The following is a 22864-nucleotide window of genomic DNA, read 5'->3' on the forward strand; positions in this document are numbered from 1 at the left end:
CTGAGAAATGCAGAAATTAGAAGTGGGTGAAGTTTGACTTTAATGCTCTGATTTGATTCTCTGATGCTTTCTCTGCCCTTGCAGAACCTCTCCTACAGTACCTCTCTTTCTGCTCCCCATACTTCTAACTCTCCCCATATTGTTCCTGATAACACATGTATTCTCTTGTCGGTAGGCAATAAGTTGTACTGCCAAACAGACTCTCAGTGGATTTCCTCCTATGAGAGCTGCTTTTTTGCCCTTACTTCAGCTGTACAATGAAAGGCTATCTCCTATTCTTCTCTCTCTCTCCTTCTCTCTCTGTCCCTCCGTCACTCACACTGTCTCTCTCAAAGAAATAAATAAACTTAAAAATCTATAAAAAGAAGGGGCACCCGGGTGGCTCAGTCAGTTAAGTGCCCAACTCAGTTTTGGCTCAGGTCATGATCTCATGGTTTCATGAGTTCAAGCCCCACGTCGGGGTCTGTGGCTAACAGTGAGGAACCTGCTTGGGATTCTCTCTCTTTCTCTCTCTCTCTCTGTCTGTCTCTCTGCCCCTTCCCTACTCATACTGTCTCTGTTTCTCTCAAATAAATAAATAAACTTTAAAAAAATTTAAGACTATCTCCCATTCAATGAGTATAAAGACAAATCAAAGATTTGTGGTTTTTGTTGTTGTTGCTGTCGTTGATGTGAACATCTTCCCAGCACCCCCTAAACTGTGGCATCCCCAAACTACTCCACACACAGACCTCCCAGGGACTGGTACACAGTGTCATGGTGGGGCTGGAAAGAAAGGACCCCCCTCCCCCCAATATGATGGCGATGTGAGTAGCTCAGGCATTCTCACAAGGAGCCATTTGCCCACGATGCTGTCATGGCCTGGACTGTCTTGGCGGCTATTTCTGTATACAGCTTCTACTGCAGCAAGTGACCCACCTAACAATTATTTTAATGTGGCAATTAGGGGATTTATTAAAATTTTATTTTAATAATTCTCTGATTGAGTCTATTAATCTCTCTCTTTTTGGGGAGACAGGGAGTGGTGGGTGCATAACCTTCAGGAATTGCATGTTAACACCTTTTTAAAGTTTTTTTTATCCAGACCTTGGGTGATATGGAGACTTCTATGTAGAAGTCACATGTTTACTGGTACTGTCAGCCTCATTGTCATTAATTCTGATTTGGCGCTCAGCAATTCCCATGATAACTGTTGACTTTTATTGTCTCTCTAAAATTGGTTCCATTCTGAGAATAATCTGAAACTAATTTCATGTTATTTTATTTTGGTGATATTACTGTGGCGCTCTCTCCCAGCCCTTCTCTGATACTTGCAATTTGGCTGAGAAATGTAGTTTCAAGACAGAGAAGGCATTTCACGAGTTCTGTACACCCTCATGGGGATTGCAGAGTTGTTGTCTTTTTTGTTTTTAAATCTATTTCATTATTTTTTATATTTGAGACTCAGACTGTCTTCCTCTTTTTGGAACCTTTGAAGGAGGTTATTTTTTCAGGAACTACACATTGAAGCTGCAGCTACAGAAGCAATTACTTTTTAAGGATACGTAGCTCTGAGTTTGGCAGCTCTCAGATCACAAAAAGGTACTGTGACTCCCTCTGGAGGGAGGTGTTTGTTAAAAAGATGAAAGGTTTTCATTAAAAAACTTGGCAATTGCAGCTTATGAATTCGGTGAAATTAAAATTGATCTCGGGGCCCCAGTCCCTCATAAAAAGATTCCTCAGTGCCCCAAATGTACCCGTTAGGCTGCTACTTGATTGTCTGAGACACAGACTCTTCCCTGCCCATTGATCCATTGTCAGTGGTTCCTCATTGGTACTGTAAGCTCCACGATTTAATTATGAGCTCCTTTGGGCTGTGCCACTTGCAATCGCCCTCTGTTCTTCTCTTAAAGCCCAAGAAGCTTTAGCAGGCACAGCAAATCATCCTCCTTTTCTAAGGTGCTGTTTATTTTCCTGAAAGAATAATGGAAGGCAGCCAAAGAAATATGAAGGCATTTAAAGCTGACCTTCCGAACACCAAAAAAACCCCTAAATGAACAGCTACTGGAAGGCAATTTTGATGGTGTTTGTCAGAATAAGTTGAGCAGTGGCTTAAAATAAAAAAAAATGAAGGATATGTGTGGGACTCAAGGCAACTGTTTGACTTTGTGTCAGAGACGCTGATTTTTCCCAAACTGAAAGCTTTTGTGCCCCTGCTACTTGGTGGGGTTGGTGTTTCAAGTGCAATCAGTTCTGTGAGTGCAAACATATTTCTCAAGAAGAAAAGGCGCACAGAAGGTGTGTGCATGTTTGCACACTTGAAAATTTCTACTAATGAATTTTATGTTCATTAAATCAAAACGCAATGGCATATTGAGAAGTGTGAATAATCATAGGTTCTTGGCACCTGGGTGACTTCTGCTCGGGTCATGATCTCACAGTTCGTGGGTTTAAGCCCTGCATTGGGTTCTGTGCTGACAGCTCGGAGCCTGGAGCCTGGAGCCTGCTTTGGATTCTGTGTGTCCCTTTCTCTCTGCCCTCCTCCACTCATTCTCTCTCTCTCTCAAAAATAAATACACATTAAAAAAAATAATAGTCATAGGCTCTTTTGGAAGTTTCCCCAATTTTTATTGCGGAATTTGTCAATTCTGCACGACACATCTTACAGCAGTCAGCCGAGAAGATTACTCAAATGTCTGTAACCTTTAGAAAAGGGCCTGAACCACTAACATTTTTTCTGGAAGGCAATGATGATGGGGTCCCCAAAATGTTTCAGAATATAGTCTTTCCTCCTCAAACTTTTTGTTAATTAAATTACAGTTTATTTGACTTCATAAGAAGCTTGCCTTTGAAAACATTGCTTTTCAGAACATATGCATAAAGGTTAGGCCATGAGTCACTTGGTCTACAATAGTAAATATTTTCAGGCATCTTTTCATGGCCATGACACCGAAGTTAATGAGGAGGTCACTGAAGATTCAGAGTGATTTTTCAAGGCCACAGCATTAGTAAATGATACAAGGATGCAAACCCAGGACTTTCAACTTAAATTCTGGTGCTTTTTCGGGAATATTGCAGCCACTGTTTCAATGGAAATTCCTTTAAATAAATATTTAGTGAACCTCTACTACCAGGGAATGGGATTTTGGTTGCTTGGTCAGAGGACAGGATATGTTGGGACATAAGTCAGCCTGGGTGCTAGGCTGAAGTATGTGTGGTACGGTAGAGGTGTTCTTTAAAGAGAAAGAGGTCACAGAGAGCAGAGGAGGCAGCAGGGGTTAGGGGAAGAGAGGGGCACAGAATAAGATGGAAGGAAGTGGTAACAAATTTTACCTAGTCATTCTTACCATTTGTGTTTAGGTCCCCAGAGAAATTAATGATCAAGCTTTATAGAAAATCACTTCCCAAGCCAAGTTGGTTCCTTGGTGAAGGGGGCCTCTCAGGATTCATACAAATGCAAATGCTTTGTACAGCATTTCCATTTGGGAGAGAAAACCTAGGAACACTATCTGTTGTTCATGTGATGTTGGAGAATTGAGTTGTATGAGTGGCTGAGCAGTTTACACATGGACTGCTGGGAAGTCGCTGCCCTTGCCTTTGAGAAGATCATCCACCATCTAGATGGGGAGACAGAATCGAAACATATGACTGGACTCTAAAAATATCACTAGAAACCCTCTATAAATGTATGCAGATTAATATACCGTAAATGATGCGCAAGGTGCCAAAGGGATGTGGGGAATGGACTCCTCAGAATCTGTAAGAAGTTAGATTGCAAAATAAATCATGCATTAGTATTTTCCCATAACTGTGTGGATGGCTCCATTCCTTAGGAGCTTTTACGCATAAGTTAATCGTGTGAGATTATTGATGTTTGAGTTGTTTTTTGTAAAGTTATCAGAAGGTATTAGGAATGCAAAGAAGGCAATTGAGCTTAAGATCACTGTGCTGAATGATTCCCCTGGAAAGGAAACCTTTACCTGCAAACAGTGCACTTTTCCTGCCCTACTCCTTGCATACAGAATGAGAACTTCTAGAGCTTCTTAATTACATGTAGACTGACTGCTTGATGCATAACATTATTGCTTTGGCTTACTTTTAAATTTCTGGGTGAAATTAAGGATGTGGAAATAATCTTTCCCTAGGATTGGTGTTATTAAGAGTGTTTCTGGGCTGTGAAAGATAATTTCTTAGAGGTGACAGAAAATAGAAGATATTTCTCCCCAGCTCTTTAAAGGGGTAAACCTGGGGTAAATGCAAGTTTATTCACACAGTTCTTAGCTGCATAGAGGAAGGAAGCTCTTTTGTTTGTCTAAACCTATCGGGTCTTTTCCATGTACTTCTAATTATTGTTGGCCAAAAAGAAATTAACTTTATTCAGTCCAATGGCATTTAAAGCATAGTTGTACCTGATATTTGAACAGCCTTTAGATAACACTCCACTTATAGGGTATTTGTTCCAATCCCTCCTTTTACCCCTGTCTACAGCAGAAAATCATTCTAGTCAAATAATTTTATAGATTTTTTTTTTCAAAAGCCATGTTATTTTCTCTCTGGCTTATTACCAATTGATAATGTAAAAAGAGTACTAACATAGAAATAAGAAGATAATAAAAGAGAACAATATATCACTATGGTGGGTTGAATAGTCCCCAAAGACATGTCCACCTATAACCTCAGACCTTTGACCTTATTTGGAATAAGGGTCTTTGCAGATGTAGTTTACAGTATAATCTCAAAGTGAGATTAATGGGCACTAAATCCAGTAATGAAAGTCTTGTAAGAGACAGAAGAAAACAACCCAGAAACACATAGAAGAAAGCCATTTGAAGATAAGAGATAAGACAGAAATTATGTATTCCACAAAACAAAGAATGCCAGGAGCCACCAGGAGCCACTAGAAGTTGGAAGAGGTGGGGCACCTGGGTGGCGCAGTAGGTTAAGCGTCTGACTTCAGCCAGGTCACGATCTCGCGGTCCGTGAGTTCGAGCCCCGCGTCGGGCTCTGGGCTGATGGCTCAGAGCCTGGAGCCTGTTTCCGATTCTGTGTCTCCCTCTCTCTCTGCCCCTCCCCCGTTCATGCTCTGTCTCTCTCTGTCCCAAAAATAAATAAAAAACGTTGAAAAAAAAATTAAAAAAGAAGTTGGAAGAGGCAATGAAAGATTTTCTCTTAGAGCCTCACAGGGAATTGGGCTCTGTCGACACTTTAATTTCTGACTTATAGCCCCCAAACTGCAAGAGAAAAATTTCTGTTGTTTTAAACCATGCAGTTTGTAGTATTTGTTATAGCAACCTTAGGAAATGAATACAGCCAGAAATGACTTCACCACTATAACCCATAACCCATTAAATGTTTGTCTCCATTCTGTAATTGTCATGTGCACACATATTTGACACAGTAGTGTTATGGTATAGGTTCCAGTAAAAAGGGAAGGACAGCTATTACTTATTGAGCATACTCAGTGTGCCAAACAGAGTGGGCACTTGCTATCATGGGGCTTCCCTTTTTTTGTTGGGTATGGTTTTCAACCATTTAGTCCTAAGAATCTTCCCCGGGTTGGGAGAGTTGTGTTATAATGGGGAGCAGATTACAATCTGTTGCAGAAGAAATGCAAAGAAAGATAATTAACATTACCCTTTGACATTCAAAATATGTCCAGTAATCCAATGGCCATAAAAGCTAGGCTAATGTCTAAAATCCTTCCATTTTTTTCTCTATCATTGCCCACAAGTCCACGCCCAAATCTACCCTACTGAGTATATAAAAGGCCAAGCCTGGGCAACTCAATTCAGAGTTCTACCAGGGTACAATATCCCTTCTGTCCCAATAGTGAGACCTTTGTCAGTGAAGCATGATGTGTGCTGACAAAGAGAGAATATAGTGTAGGGAAAAGAACTAGTCAACCACTGGGCAGAAGTATATTAAGTGAGAGTGGTACTTAATGCAGAAAAGGGTTTTCTCTACTTCATTACCACCCCATGGGCCATCTCCATATAAGCCTGGTGCAGTAACATCAAAGTGACTTAGGTATAGTGTAAGCAAGCTAAGAGGCCCTGAAGCTTTCACTTCTCCAAGCTTCCCTTCCTTCACTAGTGGTATATGCAGATCCCAGAAATATTGGCAAGCCTGAGCTTCCAGAAGGGATTGCCAAAATAGGGGCAGAATGCTCTATAGGAAGAGCTTCCAAACAGCTCACCCAGGCAGGAGTAAGTGGTTGTCATTGTCAGAGTCTCAAGTATCTGGGGTTGCTGAAGTGAGTCCAAGTAAGCCAGGAGTGCTACTATGATCTGTCCATGCTCAGAAAACAGCTAGATCATGAGTTACCCCTGCTACCACTGCAAATGCCATCAGGGAAATAACCAAATGGCTGAAAGACATCACCTTGAAGGTCAGCATTGCTAAAGGACCCTGAGCCCAGGGACCTCCTCTTGACTATGAGTTTACATGAACCAAAACTCTCTACATACACCCAAATGCTACCTTGAAGGGGTAGTTAGGAAGGCAGGATGACTGAGAAGTAAAAAAACAACAAGAACATTTAAGATCTCATCTTGATATCCCTACCTTAACCACATCTGCAAAGACCCTTATTCCAAACAAGCTCACATTCTGGAATTCTAGGTAGATATATCTTTTGAGGGCTACTTACTATTCAAACCACCATCAATTAGCATGGATAGCATGGATTTCAAAAAATCGACAAAACTCTGTTATTTAGATAATTTCCCTTTTCTTAAACTTTTCCCTGCCTCTCCTCAAGAAATTCTGTGTGCCTGGCCATCTTTTTTTACATCAATTCTTGCATCTAGAAATGAGCTCTGTAAAGCTGGTATTGAATACATCAAGGATCAAATATTCCACCCCAGGAATTTGCAGCCCTGTCTGTTCAACCACTAAACCCTATCAATAGAATCACGGTAATTCTTGGTTCTACTTAACTAGCTGGACAGGCAGAAGAGATTTCCCCGTGGCCATTTAACTTGGAAAGAAGATGTGAATGGAAATCGAGTCCTGTTACTTATAGGCACAAAATGTCTTCAGGGCAGTATTGACTTAAGAGGTTCAGTCTTTGAATTTGAAGAAGGAGCATTCCTGTTGACCTGAGGAATTAATCATCATCATCTCAGGGTTAGGGTGCCAGCTTAGACTTAGGTTCAGGAAACTTCTAAGGAGTATCTCCCCATTCAGAGCCTCAGATTTTTTTCCCCAAATCTTGCAACATGAAACTCTCTTGAAATGTGACTCCAGGGATGCCTGGGTGGCTCAGTCAGTTAAGCATCCATCTCTTGATTTTGGCTCAGGTCATGATCTCACGGTTCATGAGTTTGAACCCTGCATCAGGTTTTGTGCTGACAGTGCAGAACCTGCTTGGGATTCTTTCTCTCCCTCTCTCCACTCATTCTCTCTCTCTTTCTAAATAAATAAATAAACTTAAAAAAAAGTGACTCCATTCCTCTTTCTCATTTGTGAAATAAGAGATTTGGACTACATGGTACCATTATGCTCCTTTTATATCTGGAAGTTTAAATGACTATGATTTGACTGTCACAACCTATCTTCCTTATGCCTCCATTCAAATATGAAACACTGACAGAATAGGCCAGAAAGGGAAATTGAAATTATATTGCATTATAACTAAGCAGAATTAAACAAATCACTCAACCTTTCTGTTCCATAGTGTCTAATCTATAAAATAATGGCATTGGAATTCAAATTCATAATCCCTATGTGCCTTTCTAGCTCTAACTTTCCACTTTTGATACTGTCTAATGTGATAGCCACTGGCCACATGTAGGGAAAGTAATATACATATGAAAGTAATATAGATTTTTCATTAATGTTTTTATATTAATTATATGTTGAAATGATAGTTTTTGGATATATGAGATAAAATAACATTTATTATTAAAATTAATTTCACCTATTTTGTATATTTTTACTGTGGCTTCTAGAATATTTAAATTACATATGTGGAGCACAATATAATTTCTGTTGTATAGTGCTGTTCTAGATCTATGCAAAACAGTTTTGAGATGAAGGTCTATATGTTCAGTTACATACAGTGATCATGTACTGCCTGTGCTTGTAATTTGCATGTGTATGCATATAACTACCTGCATATATACATATACACAAGGCATCTTTTAAAAAACAATGTAACTGTTGGAGTGCCTGGGTGGCTGAGTGGGTTGAGCATCCAAATCTTGATTTCAGCTCAGGTCTTTATCCCAAGGTCATGGCATCAAGCCCTGCGTTGGGGTTGACACTGAGTGCAGACCCTGCTTGACATTCTCTGTCTCTTTCTCTGGCCCTCTCCCCAAATCAAGCTCTCTTTCTCTCTAAAATAAACAAACGAATAAACAATGTTACTGTAAAAGCATGTTTTATCCCCTTTCTTGGCTATCAGGCGATCTAGTACCACTACCAGTTGGTTATAGACACTCAATTTAGAAAAATAAAGGCTTTGACCTAATACAAGTTATGTATTTATATAGATTACCTTTTTAAACATTACTTACTTTTGGAAAAAAATAATACATGCCACTGACAGGTTATTGTTAAGGTATTAAGGAAATGAGAAAAGAAAAAAATTAAAATGAAAAAATATCAAACTCTTATTTATTTTATTTTATTTTCAATTTCATTTCATTTTATCTTATTTCATTTTATTTTATAGAGAGCATGAGTGGGGGAGAGGGGCAGAAGGAGAGAGAGAGAATCTTTTTTTTTTTTGACATTTATTACTGACAGAGAGACACAGGCGTGAGCAGGGGAGGGGCAGAGAGAGGGGGATACACAGACTCTGAAGGAGGCTCCAGGCTCCAAGCTGTCAGTCCAGAGCCTGACGTGGGGCTCGAACTCACAAACCACAAGATCATGACCTGAGCCAAAGTCAGACACCCAACCAACTAGCCACCTAGGTGCCCTGGGAGAGAGAGAGAATCTTGAGCAGGTTACATGTTCAGTGTGGAGCTCAACACAGGGCTTGATCTCACAACACTGGGATCATGACCTGAGCTGAAATCCAGAGTCAGATGCTCAACAGACCGAGCTACCCAGGTGCCCCCAAAATGCTTAAGGGTAATAAAATGACCTCATGAACATACCCACAGATACATTCATACGACATGCATGCATTCACAGTGACTGAGGGGCAGTGATGGTATTGCTGCCCTGCTCTGACTCAGTTCCCCGTAGCATCTGTGATATATATACCACAGCCCCGTTTCCTCTCTATTCTCCCATCACCAATTATTCCTCACTCCTAAACCTATGTTCTGCTGATAATTTATACTATCCTACAATTACTTACATTCTCAGAAAAAAAGTTTTCATTATTAAATATCATAAGATTAATTTATCATCTCATTCAGTAGCTTTGTACAGCCCACTATAGGCAAAGCACTGTCATAGGCACTCATGGAAATGCAAAGATAAATTAGACTCACATCTTAACCTGTACTTATTATTTTTTTTAACATTTGTTTATTTGTGAGAGAAAGGGTGTGAGCAGGAGAGGAGCAGAGAAAGAGGTAGACACAGAATCGGGAGCAAGCTCCAGGTTTTGAATTGTCAGCACAGAGCCCAATGTGGGATTTGAATTCATGAGCAGTGAGACTGTGACCTGAGCCAAAGTTGGATGCCCAACTGACTGAGCCACCCAGGCACCCCAACCTGTACTTATTCTTTAGGGAATATGTAAGATTTATAGAATGTCAATCTGTACATATGGTATAGTTTATGACAGGAATGAGCACAAGATAAATAGTAAGTATCACAATGCCTTTGTTTTAATACTAGGTCTCCTACTGTTTGGTTGTGTGAATTTAGGCAAGTAACTTAAGCTCTTTGAACCTTAGTTTCTTCATCTATAAAATAGAACTGGTACCAGTCATCTCCTACATAGACTATGTATGAGGTTTAGAGAAGATAATTCATTAAAAGGGGTCAGTTCTATGCCTGGCAGGAAATCTCCATGAATGTGAGCTACTGTTTTTTAATTTTGGATATAACTGTGATATATATACATGTATATATATCACATACATATGTGTATATATCATATATATATCCCATAATCCCGTAGGCAGGATAGGCATTTGAAGTACAAATAAAAATGCTGGGAATTTTAATTTATTTTTATTTTTTAAATGTTTCTTTTTTTTTATTTTTGAGAGTGGAGCAGTGGCAGAAAGAGAGAGAGGGACAGAGGATTTGAAGCAGTCTCTGTGCTGACAGCAGAGAGCCCCATATGGGGCTCAAACTCATGAACTGTGAATCATGACCTGAGCCAAAATCAAGAGATGGACGCTTAACTGATTGAGCCACCCAGGTGCCCTAGGAATTTTTTAGAATAAGCAGCATATTCTTCCATTTGAAAAATGAAGAAAAGCTTTGTGTACAATGTGGGATTTGATCCAGGCAAGAGAGAATTTACCTAAATGCAGGTGAGGGTTGGATATTCCAAATGGAGGAACCGACACGAGTGACATGAAACTTTCCCTATGGAACAGTCAGTCATCAAGTGGGTGTTGAAAATAAGATTTCTGAGAGGAAGTACAGATAATTACATTGGAAAGGAAGACTGAGAGTAAGACTTTCTCAAGTAGACATTATAAACATATTTACACATGATCTTTCTTAGAAATGTAATCCTTTTATTTCCATTGTATGGTGTTTCCTTACAACCATATTTAGACTCTAAGTAGTAGTGATTCTGTATAGCATAGATTTGTGTTGGCATTTTCTCTCATGGCTACTTCTTAGTTTTATCCTTTCTAAATCCCAAAGAACCCAGGAACAATATGGACATCCTAATTTATTAATGTCATTTCCAAATTCCCACCTCTCTGCTCCAAATTAGTAATCAAGTTCCTTTGAGTCTCATGTCATTTATCTACTAACTTCTAGACTTTCTTGTCACCTCCTCCAGCAATCCCCTTTCCATCCAAAATTTCATGCCCGGACCATAGCTTTCTAAACTTTAATTCTCCTATAACTGTTCTGCATGTGGTCTTGTCACGTCACAGATGAGAGGGCTAGGTCCTAGCTCCACCATTTATTAGTCATATGATCTTGGATGATTTGCTTAACTTCTCTGAGCTCATAACAGCAATAAGCATAGTGCATACTTAATAGTTATTATGAAATAAAATGATGTGTATGAAATCCTTAGCATCATAGTTGGTGCATAATAAACCTTCCAAAAATTGTGCTATTCAGTGTTATGACCTTTGTCCTTTAATCCATATACTACCATCTTAACAAGTCTTTCCTGTCTTCATTTCCTTTCTTATTTAGCCTAGATGTGGACATATCTGCTAGTCTTTAGTACATCTCTAATTATACCCTGGGGTCCCTTGCCCTTTTGTATTTATACCTCCTCAGACAGGCTGTAACCTGGAGCCATCCAGTGGCCTTCACCTCCTCTGCTATGATCACGATGTTGAGGCTCCAATGGGAAAAATCACCTAAAACTTGGGCCATGACAAATTAACACAGTCCTTCCTTAGCTCTTAGGTCAGACCTCAGTTCTTTTGTGTATACTTACATCATATTTTTTCTCATTCCTTGTGAACAGACAATTCAAGGCTGACAACTTGTTTGAAGTCTTTAGCCTCTACCAAGTTCTCCCTCAGCAGGGGGCTGCCCCAGTCCTACAGAGACAAAATTGAGAACTTCAAGCGGTAAATCCCATGGCCTCCTGCCTCTGCATCTACAGACTTACTTTTACCTCCTTTCCCCATCCTCTCAAAGGATTCGTTCAGAAATAGAGCTATATCAATTACAAAGCCTTATTAACAAACGTATTTGTTGAACACAGAGAGTGCTTATTGCTATGTAAAAAAAAAAAAAAAAAAAAAAAAAAAAAAAAAAAAAAAAAAAAAAGATGCTTCTCTCACTGGATTTAAAGTCTGAATAAGTAAGCTGAAATAATTCAAATATGAAAAATTAGCTTAGAAAGTATTTAAATCTCACAAGTATAAGATGTTTTAATTATATTCCTTGCTCATACATAGTTGAAAATTTTTAAATGGTAGAAGAAATATAATACAAATGATAAATTGAATTATAGCATTGTTAATAAATGTTAATGAATATTAATTTTAGGAGTGTATATGTCTTTCTGGTCCATGGAGACAGTAAAACAATGAATATTCTGTCTATATATACACACACATGTATACATACACTTTGTTTATATGTATATGTGAGTGTGTATATGTATGCATATATGTTCTTGTTTGTCCTTTGTTTATCTAAGCTTTAGATTCTAATGCTTGACTATGCTGTTAGCATATATCTGATTCTGAAATGTTCTAGTTACGTATTGTGGTGATAACATTCTTTGTGTGCTTAATACCCTTGAAAATCTGTCTCTCTGATAGAATATTCCACAGCGATATTCTTAAGAGGAATATGTGTTTCAGATTTTCCAGGACAAACCAAGTTTCAGATATCCTGACCCATTAGTTCTTTGATTGTTGATTGGCTTAACGATCACTTATTGACTGTCTGCTAGACCAGGCACCGTTCAACAGGGAAGGTGGGTGCAAATGTAGATAAGAGGGATACAATTTTATAAACAGAATTACTCAGGAAAACTGCAAAGGGAACAAACAATTCAGACGGGGTTATCAGGAAATTGTCACAAGGTCATATGACCTAAACTCTGGTTTGGAAATCTAGTTCATCAACTGAGTAATTCCATAGCTCCTCATTCTATTCTTCTTTTACCGAAATGCCAAAGCCAGTGCCTTGTGGCTTCTCCTGTGGAGGGCTTGAGTAAATGGCCAGCAGTAAATGGCTCGCTCCAGCCTACCACCTCTTCTCTGTGCTCTTTCATCCCCTCCGTTGCGCTGCTCACTGCCTGTCCATCCAACACCTCTCATTAGCACCTGCAACTTTGCACCCTCTTCATTTGAAAGACACACATTTTTTTTTTCTCAGTCTGACGCCTGCCTGCCTTGACACCAGCAGGATGAAGATCTGTCCTCTCAGACAATGTGCTAGGTGCAGAGCTCAGTCACAAATAGATCTTTAAACAACCAGCTTACCATTCCTCACAAGCCCTGCGTATTTCCTGCTGATGACACGGTGGTGGGCAGAGTGACATCTCATGGGACAGGTGGGGCATGTAGAGGAGGCAGGATTGGCAGTTAGCAGGTAAACTTCATCTTGGCAGGCTAGTCTCGGCCCTACACACAGTTGACTTGTATATCCCTGGAGATTTTTTTTTTTTCAGTTTCCTTATTTAAGAACTGAAATGTCTTCTAATGCTGCTATTCCTAGAAAGTAGCTACACAAATTCCAACTTTGTCAAAATCTTCATCTTATTCAACTGGGAACATTTTTATTTCCTATTGGTTTCTGAAATACCACACTTACCTGATTTTCCTCCTCAATAGATGTGCCTTCTAAGGCTCCCTGACTGTCTTCTTCTTGCATATCCAATTCTAGAAATTGAAGTACCCCAGGCCCTTATCTCACCATTTTCTTTTCTCTATCTGTATGTTCTCCCTCAATGCTCTTACCTAGTCCCATGGCTTCAAATATTGTCTTTACAATGATGATTGACAGATTCATTTATCTTACTCTAACCTCTTCCCTGATGTATCCACCTGCCTGTACTATATCTGCATTTGGTGTCTGATAAGTATTTTAACTTAACATGTCTCAGAGAAACCAATCACCTCCCTACTGCGTCACTGCCTGTCCTGATTCCCACTTTGTCGCTGTCAGTGGTACCATATCCATGCAGTTACTCATGCTAAAAACCTTGATAAAAGTAATTGCTGATTCTTTTCTTTTTCCCCAAATCCCACATTTCATCCATCCATAAGTCCAGGATTCTCTATTCCAAAATATATACCCATAATCTGGCCATGTTTTTTCTTAAAAATTTTTTTTTCAACGTCTTTTATTTATTTTTGGGACAGAGAGAGACAGAGCATGAACGGGGGAGGGGCAGAGAGAGAGGGAGACACAGAATCGGAAACAGGCTCCAGGCTCTGAGCCATCAGCCCAGAGCCTGACGCAGGGCTCGAACTCATGGACCGCGAGATCGTGACCTGGCTGAAGTCGGACGCTTAACTGACTGCGCCACCCAGGCGCCCCATTAAAATTTTTAATGTTTATTTATTTTGATAGAGAGCATGAGTTGCAGGGGTTGCAGAGAGAGAGAAGGGGAGAGAGAAAATCTCAAGCAAGCTCTGTGCTGTCAGTGCAGGGTCAGATGTGGGGCTCGATCTCACCAGCCGTGAGACCATGACCTGAGCTGAAACCAAGAGTCAGATGCTTAACTGACTGAGCCACCCAGGTGCCCCTAATCTGGCTATAAGCCACGACCACCCTAATTTAAGCTATTTTAACTCTCCCTGACCACAGCCACCACCCCCATGTTCTTCCTATCCTGCAGGACAGAGTTGTATTTCTAAAGCATAAATTATTAAGCACCCCTGCTAAAACATCTCCAATGACTTTCCATTGTAACTGGATAAAATCCTATAAGGCCCATATGATCAGGAACCTGCCTTCCCCTGCCTCAACTCTCTCCCTTGTTCACTATTCTCCAGCTGCTGATTTTTTGTACACTGGATACATCAAGCTTGTTTCATTCTCAGAGCTTTGTATTTGTTGTTCCTAACTGCTTGGAATTCTGTTCCCCAGATCTCTTCATGGTTGCCCCCTTCTCATTATGCACACTGAACTCAAATGTCATTATTTTCAGAGATGTTTCTCAATACTCTGGGAAAGGCAGCTCCTGCTCTATTATGCTCTGCTGCATTACTGTATTTCAACTTCTTCAGAGTACTTGGCAGTATCTGAAATTACCTTATTTTTTCCCACATGTTCACTATCTGTTTCTGTCTACCAGAGTATGAGCTCTTTGTGCCAACGACTCTGTCCATATCTTCATGGCCACATCCTCAGTGACTGGGTCAGTGCCTGGCCTGAGGATATACGCAGTCACTATTTGTTGATTGACTGATTAACCACTAGGTTCGACCAGCTCTTACTGCTTTGCATCTTCAGCAACTAGATGAAAAAATGGAAGTTCCCTTCATAGGTGAGAATCTAATTTCTGTCATCCAGTCCCTTTAGTTCAGTCCCTGAGTCAAGTAGGAAGAGAATGTGTATTGCGATCTGAGAAGAAATTTGAAATAAATTTACAGCTATTCATTTTTAATCAAATATTATTCATCAAACATTTCTTTTTTAATTAAAAATTTTTAATGTTTACTTTTGAGAGATTGAGAGAGAGAGAGACTGAGCATGAGTAGAGAGATGGGGAGACATAGGATCTGAAGCAGTTTCCAGGTACAGAGCTGTCAGCACAGAGGCTGACACAGGGCTCGAACTCATGAACCGCGAGATCATGACCTGAGTCGAAGTCAGACATTTAACTGACTGAGCCACCCAAGGCGCCCCTCAACAAACATTTCTTAGGGATCAGAGGCGTGTTGGGCAATAGGAGCTAGGCAACAAAAGCGGGTAAATCATGATCTCTACCCTTAAGGAGTTTATCGTTTGATAAAGAAAATGGACACTGTCTTAGTCAACTCAAACTTCCATAACAAGATACCAAAGATGAGGTGACTTGAACAGCAAAAATTCATTTTCCCATAGTTCTGGGGTCTGGAGGTCCAAGATCAGGGTGCTAGATGGTCAGGTTCTTGTGTGAGCCTTCTTGCTGGCTTGCCGATGGCTACCATCTTGCTGTTTCCTCACATGGCCTTTCCTCAGTGAGTGTGCAAAGGGGAGAGAGAGATTTCTCTTTCTCTTCCTCTTGTAAGACCACCAATTCTATTGGATTAGGACACTATTTTTGTGACCTCATTTAACTTTAATTTCTTCCTCAAGACCCCATCTCCAAATATTGCTACACTGGGTTTAGGGCTCCAACATATGAATGTAGGGGGACATCAACTCATTCCATAGCAAACACATACCCAGGTCCTTGCAGGGCACCAGCAGAGGGAAATATGGGATGCTATGAAGCACAAGCAAGAAAAGGTAGTGTGAACAGGGGTTAGCTGGTCCAGATGCTTCCCAAAAGGAGTCAGCATGGGCCAGTGATGAGAGCCTGGTGAACTAATGTTCCTCATAAGTCTCAAGTGTCTGTAGGACACAGGGGACAAAGGGCCTTCAGTCACCAAAAGTGTCTGGAATCCACACATCAGCACTGTGTTGTTTGGATGGGGCAGGCAGAGACTTTGTTATTTCTGTGTTTATTACTGCAGGGCTAAAACTTGGAGGAAGAAGGGGTCTTGTATTTCATTTTAGGATTGATGTGACCTGTCAGGGGTCCCTGTGGTTTCTAGACCTCTACATGGCTCATGCCCAGTATGATGGATTTCCAAAAACTGAGAGAATTGTTGTTTTCTGGTTGTTGCTAGAATGTTCAATGCAGTCCTTTATGCCCATGATATTTCCCCCAAATCAGAGGTAAGATAGAACTGGGAATCTGCAGGCTCAGCGATGATTACTTCATCCAGCCAGATTAAGCAAGGCCAAGCTAAGGCAAAATTGCCAAGTGTGTCTTTTTGATTTCTGGGCACCTCTTTTGAGTAAGTTGCCTATTGGTAAAAGTGAAAATAGGTAAAATAATCATACTAGGCACCTACTAGTATTTTCTTATGCATTATCTTAGCCGGTGAGAAAAATAGTATTTAATCTTGTTTCTCACATTCATGGAAGAATGTTTAGAGTAGGGATAGCATTTGCCTGGAGCAAACTCCAAGTCAGCACTCTTTCCTCTGTGCCATATTGTCTTAGTGTCATATGCTGTCCCCCTGCAGCTGCCATGAAGCCAAGCACTGGGATGACCAGGCACTAATCAAGTGACCTTTTCTCCGTCTTGGTAGCAACCTGTGCTGCCTTCTCCAGTCTTCATTCTGCTCAGTGGTTAGCAGTGTCCTTGTTAGTTTCCCAGCTAGCTGGAAGGTTCTCAGAGACCTCAGATGATGTTTTATCTGTCTTGGTGTTTCAGCCCTTAACAGAGTCTGACACATAGTTGGGAGGCAATAAGTGTTTGTCAAATAAAATGTCAATGCCATATCATCTCTTAGAATCATAACATTTGAGGTGGCCTTAAATACCCTCTTTAGCAAATAAGGCACAGAACTCAGAGAATAGAAGGATTTGTGTAAGGTCACCCTGAGTGCCATTGTTTTTTTGTTTTTTTGTTTTTTTGAATTTTTTTTAATGTTTATATATTTTTGAGACAGGGGGAGACAGAGTGCAAATGGGGGAGGGGCAGAGAGAGAGGGAGACACAGAATCTGAAACAGGCTCCAGGCTCTGGGCTGTCAGCACAGAGCCCGATGCGGGGCTTGAACCCACAAACCGTGAGATCATGACCTGGGCCTATGTCGGACGCTTAACCGACTGAGCCACCCAGGTGCCCCCTGAGTGTCATTGTTTAGAAGAGAACAGATTCTCAGTCCAGGTTCCTTCCTGTCTATAACCCTGTGTCAGCCACACCAGGTCCTCAGAAGGGCCTCCTCTTATGTGTTTAAGGAGATGGGTATTTGGAGAAAAGATCCTTCCCAGGCTCCTTCAATTGTGGACCATACACATATATTCACTCTCTTCACTGTTTCCTTTAGCAGATACAAGTATAAACTCTGGATATTTGAAATAAATTATTTTGTTTCCTTTATGTTTCATACACTTAAATGATAAGCATAGTAATCGGTTAGTAAAAAGAACTTCCAGGTCATTTATCAACTGAACTTTCCCTTGTAGTTTTACTTATTGCTGATGTACAGTATGCACATGTTATTAATTCCTTTGTACAAACTTTTTTTTTAATTTTAAAAAAATATTTATTCTCGACAGAGAGAAAGAGAGAGACAGAGACAAAGACAGAGTATGAGCGGGAAAGGGGCAGAGAGAGAGGGAGACACAGAATCTGAAGCAGGCTCCAGGCTCTGGGCTCTCAGCACAGAGCCCAACACGGGGCTCAAACTCACAAGCCATGAGATCATGAACCAAGCCAAAGCTGGACACTTAACTGACTGAGCCACCCAGCTGCCCCTCCTTTGCACAAACTCTTGCTACTAAGCTTATGATAACTTATTCTAGTAAATGAGAGTGGAGTTTCTATTTTTACTAAAATTAAGTGAAAGCTTCAATATGTATAGTGCCTTTAAATAAATTCCATGACCCTGTAAATGATGTACTAGCTCTAACACAAGTGAATAGGTAAGCAATGGGTAAGCTTTAAAAATATGATTTGACCTGCCTTGAACAATTCATAGATGGTATGAAAGAATCACTAAAATAATTAGGTCTTAGACCCTGCATGATGCTTAGACATCTGGTCCAAGTCATTCATTTTACAGAGGGGAAAATCCAAAGAGGAGACATGCAATGTTTTCCTGATTCCCCATCGCATTTTCCAGTGACCTCGAAAGCTGAGGCCTCTAGATGGCTTCTAGATGTAGTAGGAAGCATGCCCAAGGTCAAGGTTCAAGGACTTAATGCCATTAACTTAATGATGATGTCACATGCATCACTATTGTTGCTTCTTTCACCTCTAATCTTGAGACTTTAAATTCCTGGCCCTGCCTGGTACCACCAGGGTGAATCTTTCTTCCTGTCCTTATTATTTGTTCCAACTCATGAACGCCTGAATCTTTGCAGATTACCAGCTGCTCTGACTTAGACTCACTTCAGGGCAAGTGGAATTATTTCCTGCTTCCAGCCATTCCCTCCAAATTCGAGTACTGGTTTGGGACTGTCTTCAGTCGCTTGCATCTGTATTCATTCTTCAGTGAAGCAAGATCTGGCTTGGCCTGAATATTCCAACATCCTCCCATCCCTCTGCCTGGTGGGTTTTCCCAGACAAGTGGTCCTTGTGTGTGCTGGCCTATCTCACGAGAACAAGCTCTGTCTGGCACTGAGTAACTTTCCCAAAGTGCCCCAAATCCCTCCCTAGTAAGGCTGAGACTAGAATCACAGTGTCTCTCCTTCCATCCAGTCCACTGTCCTCTGTAATACATTACCCACTCATATTAAGCTAGAGACACTAGAAAACATGGCTGTCACTTCTCTAGTAAAATGACATAGGTCCCATTTTTTTGAAATAGAACATTGATAATATTAGGATATAAATAATTCTGTCAAGACATTACTAGTATTCCAAATGGTCTAAGATGCATTGTAAATGAGTAAGCAGCAGGGGATATGTAATCAAATGCCTCTATTGAAAAATAAATGTATAGCGCGGGCTTAAAAAGAGCGGGAGCAACAAAAAGCCTTGTCTGAAAGTCCCACTAAATACAAACAGATCTTCCTCAACACTTTTGTGCCAGTTCACGTACAGATTGTATTAGACACCATAATTGCAGAATTATAACCTAGCAGGGACATTTATTATGGGATGACTCAAATAGAAGCAATAGGAAGCCAAGTGGCTAGATCAAGACCTTAATGATAAAATCTGTGAAACGAGCAATTGGGAGTGAAGAATTGTTGGTTTAGAAAATTTATGTTATAATAATGTCTGATAGATTTGACATTGGGAGCATCTCAAAATCAGAAACGAATCTATCTCCCTTTGAACAAAATCCTTGCCTTGCTATTAAATGGGTTTTCTGGATCTTATAGAAAGATCTTGAGCCACAAAAACGTTCTTTAACAGAGGAGTGAAGGTGATGTTAATTACATAATGGATCTCCTAGCCCTGAGCAGGGAAGACCTCATTTTGTCCTGGTTCTGTGGCCTGTGGCCATCAGTCCCACCATGCTTTGGGGAATGGTACAGGAGGGAGCTCTCTGACATGTTTCCCACATCAACCTTTGCTCCAACATCGACTCTCTTATTGCTTTAACTTGTCCAGACTTTTATTTTTTGCTTTAAAGTTAGCCTCTGCCATTGTCCTTTCAGGATGGAGAGTGGCAGAGGTGAAATTATCACAAGCTGGGTCAGTACTCACGCCCCCTAGAAATTCTTAGCCTGCTGCATTCCTAAATAAGCTGAGACACTCTCATATCTTGAGATCTCTGTGAACTCTGTACAGCTAGAGAGAAAATTCGTGTCAAACACCCTCCATACGCTGGGATTTTGTTTGTCTGGTGGCCTAAAAGTTGTGGAACTGAATATTTCTAGTGGGCTTTCTTCTTGCAAGTTAGTGATTCGCTCAGTGCAACGAGAATGAGGTATCTCTGGTCACTGGTCATGAGCTGTGCTTCAAGGAGGGAGGACACATTAATCCACAGTTAGAGAGCGTGCATTGGGCTGTGTGTGGTGGATGTGGTCTACAGGGACCCCTCCCCACTTTCTGCAGGACATGATTCTTCACTCAGGGGAGTGCAGAAAATGGCCGAATCCCATTTTAATGCCTGTTATTGAAATATAAGCAGTGGATAGCTGGTGCTAAGAAATGGGTGAGATGAAATAGCTACTGGCAAGTACTCTTTTCTAGATGTTGCTGACTGTCTCCAGGTCCCTGCTTATCTCTGGTACCTGCCAACTTGGACCTTGTTCTGGCTACGCCATATCCCCCTTGTGCTACCCCATGACCAAGAAAAAGGCTCCGCTGCAGTCTCTTTCCCTGTTTGTCCCTTCTGACTCTGTCCTTCTGGACTCATAGCTTTCCTGTCAGTGTCTGCCTTAGGAGCACCTCTGTGAGCTGCTTGACAGCAGCCTGAATCCCACCCAGCACAGCCTAAGCATGGAAGGTGCTAAGTGTGCTCCACCCATGTAGAGAAATCCAAATTATTTGTGCTTTCATTTTATTTTATTTTATTTTATTTTATTTTATTTTATTTTATTTTATTTTATTTTATTTTATTTTATTTTATTTTATTTTATTTTATTTTATTATTTTATTTGCCTTTTTTCTTTTACTGCCTTCTCCATGCCCCGAGACATCTTCCTGGGCATTTGTCCATTTGTGAACCCTTGTGGGGACAATCCCATTGATGCTCTGCCCATATTACCACCCACCCCCATGCCTCTAAGTGAACATCAACTTGACTTAACACTGTTACCCCCAGCATCTCTTTGTCTGAGGGCTTTCTTTGGTCCCCAGAGTTCACTTTCCTGTCCCTGTGGTAGGCTGAAAGCATCAGATAATTAATATCCCCTGCCCCTCCCCACAGCAGCCTATCTCAATGACCGAGTGTTGGTATATAAGACCTTCACCCCTGAGCTGACATTGCCCTGCAACACTCTACTTTGTACTGGCTCCTGAGTCCCCAGTGGGAGTCACTTGTGTTCTTAGAGCTCACCTACTAGAAAACAAACCCCTCATTAGCTGTTTTCCTTACCTGCCTATTTCCCCACTCCCTCATTAGGGTTTCTTGGAATTGCCTCCAGAATAGACTTCTTGCACGCAATTCCTTGAACCAGTCACTTCTAAAGAAACCTAAACTAAGAAGCTGTTTAAACAATACCAAGTAAGGACATGACTTAGGAAGCTATTTTTCATACTAACGAATGAGCCAGCCCTTTGCTTCTCTTCCCTTTTCCATCTTTTGTGTGGATCTGACTTCTAAAACCTGTATTTTTTTTTTCTTTTACTAGGAGGATAATGTAATATGCTCAATAATAATGACCACGTAATTTCAATTTTTATATTAAACAAATGAGTGAGTAGCTTGGATTTAAAAGTATTATAGGACAATTAAAAACCTTGTGCTGAGCAGTTTCTGATTTTCTGTCAACACAAACTGCATCCTCTTAAAAGATATTTAAACCATGGTTTCATTTTTTAAATCAGGAGCATCGGTTAGACACTATGAAATATACTTGATGTCAGGAAGTATTATTTATGCCTGCTTTTTTTCCCAGAACCCTCTGACAGAATTGTTTGTAAGCGTTTAGCCTCTTAGAGCAGTGATATAGGAGATAACTACCAATGGCTCCTGCGGGACTCTCTGTTACAAAGAAAAACACTGCCTCATATTGCCTTTGTCCTGGATATCCCAGGAAAAGATTTTTTTTTTCCTTTTTGTTCTAATTGGACTATATTTTTAAAAATTTCTAAATACCAAATGTGGAAAGCCAGATTAAGATGGTATTGGTTTCTAAAGGTTGTGAAGCTTGTTAAAACACACACAGACTGGAAACCTAGTGCCTACAGGTTAGTGTGAAAAAACAGTCGTGATTCAACAGCCACCATCTAAAGGTGGAGAGTGGGGTGGAATTTGAGAGAAAATTCTAGTGGTCCGATCTGTTCCATGTGCCTTATTTGCTTTATTTTTAATCTCACACCAATGGTCCATAGCCAAACTACCTATGAGAGAGAAACTTCCTTTTAGAAAAGGGAAAACATTTGACTGATCTTAGGCTTCCTCAGTGGACTGCATATTCAGTAAACAGTTTTTATCTGTAGACATAGCTCACAGTATATCATCGGGTCCTCAGTGATATTTAACAATATATTTAAATATAACAATATTTAGTTGTGTGGCTTTTCTTCAGAATTATGCTATAAGTTTATTGATGGTGGGGACCCTGCTTCTACTCTTAAGTATCCCACATTCCACATCATGCTATTTTACTTAACTAAGGCATTGTAACCACAGAGGATATTTTACAGATATTTGCTGAAAGAATATTCATAATGTTCTTGCTCCATAATTTTCCATTTCTTTTTAATTTAATTCACATTCTGAAATTCCAAAAATCCAAAAGATGGTGTCTATTTGTGTGGTGATCTTCCATTTTATGATATCATTTAGAATATATTCTCAGAAGCTGCCTCTGCTACAAAATGCTAACAATGTTTTAGATAACATTTAGGTTGAACAGTTGGAAATTAGCAATGTTCAACCTTTGGTGAACATTAGATTCATCTTGTCCAAAATACAGATGCCTAGATCTTAGCTCTGGAAATTCTGGTTCATGAGTCTGAAATAGGGCCCTGAAAT

General features: G+C 40.3%; 1 protein-coding gene across 4 annotated transcripts in view; it reads left to right on the top strand.

The window, feature by feature from the left end:
• Positions 1–22864, top strand: part of ZMAT4 (zinc finger matrin-type 4) — a 356120-nt gene that overhangs the window by 245075 nt on the left and 88181 nt on the right. The window contains exon 6 of one of the 4 annotated variants that reach the window (XM_086703634.1): positions 11561–11799. The exons of the other annotated variants lie outside the window; for them this stretch is intronic. Coding sequence (XP_086559760.1) covers positions 11561–11670 — 110 coding nt within the window. The 3' untranslated portion in view covers positions 11671–11799. Of the gene's footprint in view, positions 1–11560; positions 11800–22864 lie in introns of those variants that run through there. 4 annotated transcript variants of the gene reach the window in all.

Source organism: Puma concolor, chromosome B1 (assembly GCF_028749965.1).
Source record: "Puma concolor isolate L17-30 chromosome B1, mPumCon1.1.hap2, whole genome shotgun sequence".
Lineage (NCBI taxonomy): Eukaryota > Metazoa > Chordata > Mammalia > Carnivora > Felidae > Puma > Puma concolor.